This window comes from Marmota monax, unplaced genomic scaffold (genome assembly GCF_021218885.2).
Source record: "Marmota monax isolate L192 unplaced genomic scaffold, Marmota_monax_Labrador192_F-V1.1 WCK01_AAM20220418_F8-fsc00051, whole genome shotgun sequence".
NCBI classification, from domain to species: Eukaryota; Metazoa; Chordata; class Mammalia; order Rodentia; family Sciuridae; genus Marmota; species Marmota monax.
Genome location: NW_026695202.1, coordinates 11,087,788 through 11,094,603, shown reverse-complemented (window position 1 = coordinate 11,094,603; position 6,816 = coordinate 11,087,788). Strand labels below are relative to the sequence as shown.

At 57.2% G+C, this 6,816-nt stretch overlaps 1 protein-coding gene across 2 annotated transcripts in view; it reads right to left on the bottom strand.

Moving 5' to 3' along the window:
- Positions 1 to 437: 437 nt before the first annotated feature.
- Tab1 (TGF-beta activated kinase 1 (MAP3K7) binding protein 1) overlaps positions 438 to 6,816 on the bottom strand; it is a 26,114-nt gene continuing 19,735 nt past the window's right edge. The window contains exons 9-11 of one of the 2 annotated variants that reach the window (XM_046429668.2): positions 4,781 to 5,003; positions 3,336 to 3,498; positions 438 to 2,015 (exon numbers count right to left, since the gene is read on the bottom strand). In XM_046429668.2, the coding sequence (XP_046285624.1) occupies positions 1,808 to 2,015; positions 3,336 to 3,498; positions 4,781 to 5,003 (594 nt within the window). In that variant the 3' untranslated portion in view covers positions 438 to 1,807. The other variant, XM_046429669.2, reaches the window with a different exon arrangement.

Sequence of the window (6,816 nt, the reverse complement as noted above, 5' to 3'; positions counted from 1 at the left end):
GGAGCAGGAGGCCCGCTGGGGCCTGGTGCTCACAGGATATCCTTTACCAAACAAAGCCAAGTAAAGCAAACCAGCCAGAGGGCGAGGCCCCTCCCCTGGTGACCTGAGCCCTGGGCAGGCACAGCACCACTCCCACACACAGAGGCCCTGGGCTTCCACTCTCTCAGGGAGTGAGGAGAGCACCACAGGGGAGCCCCTGGCACGGCTGGGGCCCTGCCGCCTGGCAACGGTGTGGCTGTGAGCGCCTGACAGACAGCGCCTATGCTCCCCTGGGGACGATGGGCACAGATGTAGTCAGGACCCCTGGCTCCACCCCATCTCTGCCCTTATCGGCCTGGCTAGCATGGTCCTTAGCATCCTGGGCAGGACAGGAGGCAGCCACCTCCCAGGGAGAGAGTCATGTGGGACAGAAGTGCCAGCACGAACACTGCACCATGTGACGCCACCGTGTGTGACTTTACTGCATTAGAAACAGGACTCTATTGCTAGAGACCAAACAGCGACAGAGACATTCCTGGGAGAATTCCCTTTGTTCCAGAGCCTTTGTGACGGTTTAACCTGCTCCCTGCAGGAGAGCGATGGGTGGCTTCACAGGGGCCTTTCCTCTGCTTTCCCAGGAGACTCGGCCTGTCCCTGGCACTGCACTGGCCTCAATTCTGCTGCAGAAATGGACTTTGGAATCATGGAGTGGGCAGAGGACCCTGGGGCCAGCCTCCACACTGCAGAGAATAAGCACACTGGGGCTGTTCAGTGGTGGCAGGTCCCTGGCCAGAGGGACATCATGGGTTGCAGACTCTAAAGAAGCCACAGGCCTGAGCTCCAGCTCTGCCATCGATGGTGTGACATTGGCCAGGAGCAAGTCTCTGTTTCCTCCTCTGAAAATGGGAATGGCAACCCTGTCTGGCAGCCCTGGTGGTGTCCCTCCAGTGGAGACAGACTGTGTGAAGAGGTGCAGCCCAGGCCTGGCCAGCCCAGTCCTTCCCCTTCAAGGCCTTGAGGCACCTCTTCCCTCGTGGAACCAGTTTTTGCTCTTTTCTCTTTTGACCACGCCCCTCAGCCTGACCCACAGGCAGTGTGTCAACCAGGGACCTCCAGAATCGTCCTCAGTGCAAAGGCCGCGCATCTCATCTGTTCCTAACGTGGCCTCCCTAGCACCAGTAGGGAGGATGCAGGGTGGAACTGGCTCACTGACTTGGGCCTCCCCTGCCTCTTCACAGTTCAGTGGGGCTCGGCCTCACCTCTCCCGCATCCTCTTGGGAAGGCCCAGCTGCCCAGTGCACGCCCCTCTGGCAGCTCCAGGGCTTCTCTTAGGCCAGTTCTCTCGGGGCCTCTCTGTCTGACCTGGTCCCTGTGGCCATGGGAGCACGAGGCTGAGAAGCTGGAGAGGGGAAACCACCTCCTGGGAGTGGAGGGGCGCTAGCAGTGGCCCAGGTTATTTTACAGGAGATGGTGGCACTCGGGGCCCACAGGACAGCCTCTTCCCACGCTGCTGCAGGGCTGAAGGAATTCCCGGTGGCCTGCAGGCCAGCTGCAGCTTCCACACTTGGGCCCTTGCTCTGAGGAACAGCAATGTCCTGGCTGAGGCTGCGGCCAGGAGTGGCCTCCAGCCTCCCGCGAGGTGACAAGGCGTGGACAAGCAGCACAGTCTGCACCTGCAGCTCTACAGCCCAAGAGCCATGGGGCAGAGGCCGGTGCAGGCCGAGGGCGGGAGTGCCCCTGCTCCTGGGCACAGGCAGTCAGGAAAGGCTGAACCAGAGCTGGCTCCTGCCCTCACTCGAGGTCCACTGGGTTACACTCGCCGGCCAGGCTACGGCGCCGTCATCACGCTCTGCTCGCCATGCTCCACGCTCCAAAGGCGATAAAATTCGGCGAAGTCCACGTAGGGCTCCACACGGCCGTCCTCCCCAGGCGGGAGCGAGTGGGCGGGCCGGGAGCGGAAGAGGCCACCATCAGAGCTGGAGCTGCTGCTCTGGGTGCGCGTGTCGGTGGACTGCAGGGTCAGCGTCGGGCTCTGGCTGCAGGGACAAGAGGGGAGAGCCACTCTGGGATGGCTGGGTCAAGGGGGCCTTGGTCCCCGGCCTGGGGACAGAGCATTCCCTGACTCACCAGGCCCTTGGGCCACAGGAACCTCTGGCAAAAGTGGCCGCAGAAGGACAGATAAAATGTCAGACATGTGTCTTCAGGACTGGCCGCATGTGGCTGTTTAAATCAACTCAGGCTGAACAGAACACCCGGTTCCAGTGTAGAAGCAGCCACTCCTGGTGAGTGGCTCCTGTGGGACAGGCAGACACACACCCCTGCCAGCCTCCCAGTCTGCCTGGCCACGCCTCCACCCCACCCCACCCTCGGCCCACTGAGCGCAGGCAGCCAGTCCCTTCCAGACACCTGCCTCCACTCCCCTCCGCCTGCTCCTTCCCTGGCCACACAGGGACAGGTGCCCATGCTCTCCAAGGCCCTGGACATCCACCTTCTCTTACACAGAACTATCTGTTAGCCGCTGACCTGTCAATGCCCAGGACACCCAGCCCAGGAGGCCAGAGGCAGAGGATGCTGAGTGGACAGTCCACGGCCATCAGGCTCTGCCTTGTGGACACAGCTGGTAGCTTCCTGGGGCAGCCCCACAGGGGTGAAGGATCGGCCACCCTGACCCTGTGCTGGAGGTGGAGCTTGGCTGCCTGGCAGGCTCCCACCCACAGGGGCGGCCACAGCAAGGACAGCAAGGACAGCAGGGGGGGGAGGCAAGGGAAGGAAGGACCCCTGCAGAGTGGAGGAAAACAGGCCACTCCCTCCTTTCAGCCACTTGTAATTGGCCACATCCTGTCAGCCACCCTGGGACGGGCTGGGTGTGGCATCTCTATTATTCGGTGCTGGAATGTGGAAACCAGATTTGTCGTTCCCCCCTTCCTGGGGTGGGGGGTGTGTGGGTGGTGGACACCAGGCCTGTCAGGCAGCTCTGCACGGAGGTGCCCCCTGGATCCCACCCAGGCTGCGGCCTCCATGCACCCCTCTTAATCTAGACAGCCCCCTCAGAAGCTGGACTCTGGGCATCACAGTTGAGAGCAGCAGCCATGCCAGGCCAGGCCACAGGGAGAAGAATGAGAGCATGTCCCGGTGAACAAAAGCCAGAACACAGGCCCCAGCAGGCAGAGCAGCGGGCTGGCACCTTCAGCAGCCCCGCTCCCTGGCAGTCCCCCTGCAGTCCCCCCCCAGGTCCAGCTTCATCCAGCTGCTGGACCAACAGTGCCACCTCTTCCTGCCCTGGGCTCTAAGGAGATCTCCCTCAGCCAGGGCCCTAGGGCTTGCCTGTGTTCTCTCCCTGGGGCACGAGGACTTACTTGGTGAGCGTGGGAGTGGCTTCGTCCAGGGTGGAAGCACTGTGGGCCCCGTTGACCATCTGGCCCTGGGAGGGCATGACGAGGGAGAGGGTCACGCTAGTCTTGCTGGTGCTCTGGGCACTCGAGTAGGGCACGGACACGGGGTACACGCGGCCCCCTGCAGCTGTAGGGGGAAGAGAGCATTGGGCACCAGATCAGGAGGAGGGGTAGAGCTACTCTGAGGCCTGAGGAGCACTTGGGGGCTGAAACCCTTCAAGCCCTGGCGCAGTCCTTGCCCCTTGGGGCAGCCCAGGAGTGTCCCTTGGCAGAGACTCTTCCAGACAGGCTGGGACCTCCCTCCACCAGGGAAGCCACTGGTGCTCAATGGAATCAAGGGCCCGGCTTCCCGTGGATGATCCAAGGATGGTCTGCTCCTAGTGGATCTCGACCCAATGCAAACATGGCTGCAGGAACAGTGAGCCTGAGAAACTCCAGCAAGCCCAGGGGCACAAAGCATCAGCGATGCCTGGGCTCCAAGGTTTCCTTGTTGAAAAAAGAAAGTCAGCCCTGAGGAGCCCAGTGATGCCTTGGGAGGGACACCCCAAGGCACGACCACCTCTGTGCTTATGATTTAAGAATTAAAAGGAAAAAGGAAGAAAGTAACACGTCTCCCCTGTCCAACAAGGCCAGAGACAGAGCCAGATGCTGCGGCCTGACCATCTGTCCAGTACCTAATCTTACCCAGGTCCCTTTGCTCTGAAACTGTTTCCTCTTCCTGTCCTTACGGTTGCTCACAAGGACTACAGCAAGCAATGCAGGTCAGGATCTGGCCTCGCGGGCCCTCAGCCAGGGGTGCTATCACCTTCATGTGCCTCTGTGACCCTGCACACCACCTGTTCACCCCTTAGGTCTGCAGGAGGACAGGGCAGATGGTGCTACCCTCATTTCACATACAGAAGGAATAAAGGGGCAACCAGGTGTAAAGGCGCACGCCTGTAATCCCAGCAGCTTGGGAGGTTGACGTAGGAGGATTACGAGTTCAAAGCCGGCCTTAGCAGCAAGACCCTAATCAACTCAGTGAGATCCTGCCTTTAATAAAATATAAAAAATAGCTGAGGGGGCTGGGGTTGTGGCTCAGTGGTAACGCGCTTGCCTAACGTGTGAGGCACTGGGTTTGATTCTTAGCACCACATACAAATAAATAAAATAAAAGTTCATCAACAACTAAAAAAAAAAAAAAAAAAAGAGCTGAGGATGTGGCTCTTGGTTAAGCAGGTTCAATCCCTGGTACCAATAAATAAATAAATAAAACAAAACAAAACAACAAGGGGCAGCTCAGAGGCTGGAGGTCAGGGGCTGGGTTAGAACTGCAACCCAAACCTCCTAGCTCCACCTGCACTCCAGGTGCGAGTCCAAGGCTCAGCGGCTCTGCACCCACCTACAGCCTCTCTATAAGGTACACATACCTGGGGCCTGGGTTGGTGTGGGCTGGCTCATTTCACCCAGCGGGTAGCCAAAGTTCCTCACCAGCAGGGTCATGTCCTCGTGCCGTGGGCAGAACTTGGCACGCTCCCCACCACTGGCGAAGGTGTCACCATGGATGCGCTTCACCCGGTCCACCACAGCCTGGGCCACTGCGTCCAGGGAGGTCTGCTTGGCGAACTCAGTGTCAATCATTGCAGCAATCTCCTGGGGACAGGGCAATGAACCTGGTGAGGAATGAGGGGTGGCCAAGGGACTGGGGGTGGTCACTCCAGAGCCTTCTTTGAGAGACTTAGGTTTTACCAGACCAGCAGGTGGAGGAAGTACCCCGTTAGCCAAGCCAATAATCTGGGCTTGTCAAGGCATTCAGGATAATCCTTCTGGAACTTTCTCATTAGCAAAAGGCAAAAGATTTATATGATCCAAAGAGAAACCAGAGTATTAAGAGTATTAAGAACTTTCTCATTAGAAAAAATGTGTGACCTTGTGACCTCTCTGATTGTTTAAATGGGTAATATCCACCTTGCCGGTCATTATGAGGGTTACATGACACGGACGTGATAGCACTCTGCACACTACCACGGGGCCCAGTGTAGATGCACATCAGTAAGGAATTCCTTCTGGAAAGACTTCATGTAGGCTATGATGCACCAGATCAGGCATTTTATTAGCAATTAGGGATGCTTGCCTTCAGATAAATCTCCTGTCCAGCATAATCTAGAACCCAGTAGAAGCCACTGGAAAATTCTATTGATTAGACAAAAAAAATGAAAGAAAAAGAAAACCACACTGATGAAAACATCAAAAATGGATCCAATCCCATTTTACTCAGGAGGCTGAGGCAGGAGGGTTGTAAATTCAAGGCCAGTTTTAGTAAGGCCCTCAAAATAAACAATAAAAAGGGCTGAGGATATGGCTCAGTGGTAGAGCTAGTACTGACTCAGTCCCCAGTACCAAAAAATAAAAAATTAGAAGCACAAAATCCTCTGCATGAGGGCTGGCTACAGCCTGCTCCCCCATTACTGGGCCAAGTGTGCTCTATCACGGAGCTCTGTACACAGTCATTATTACTTTTTGAAACAGGATCTCACAAAGTTGCTGAGGCTGGTCTTGAAGTGTAATCCTCCTGCCTCAGCCTCCTGAGTTGCTGGATAACAGGCATCACTACTGCACCCAGTCTTTGGCTCCAGCTTCCTGGAGGCAGGAAGGGAGGGCAATTAAGGGCAATGTCCTTGACCTGGACCTGGACCTGAGGAACCCAGCTCCACTGCCATCAGCGGTGTCACCTCAGGGAAGATCCTGAATAGAACTAAGTAAGCCACCGGCCCCTCTTGTTAGGAGGCTGCTGGGATGAATAATAAGATAAAATGGTGGGAAAACCTTGAGCACAGGGATCAGGGATAGTCAGGCACTTAAGACTTCTTCCTTTTAATGAAAAAGGATGAGGCAGAAAAGGTGAGCCTCCCATCATACCCACTGCTGATGGAGGAAGACACCAAACACAACCCAAGGCTAGGCGAGGGCGGCCTCCTCCTGAACACCTGCCTGCAAGTCCCACTTCCTGCCACGGTGCAGAAGAAATAAACCACTCCATGTTCCCACGCATGACCTCACCACGGTCCCTCCAAGGGAGATGTCACCCTCCCCATCCACTACAGGAGGGAGGACACTCTGGTGTTCTGACCAGGAAATGAAGCCCCAGAGAACCCCTCCTGGAAAGGGGAACAAGCCTGACCCACTGCCCTCCTGGGCCCAGGCCTCTGTCCAGCACCCCAGAGCAAGGCTGCCAGGGGGAACTCACTGCCCTCAGGCCTGAGGGCCCTGGGCGCTGATACTGCTGCTCACCCAGGAACAGAGCTTTGGGAGGGACAGGTGTTTTCAGAGCTATGGGCTTTTCTTTTTGGTGGTGCTGAGGACGGAACCCAGGGCCCCAAGCGTGCTAGGCAAGTGCTCTACCACATCCCCAGCCCAAGCTCTGGGCTGTCCCTTCCCTCAGCTCTGCACTCAGAAAAGGTGTCTG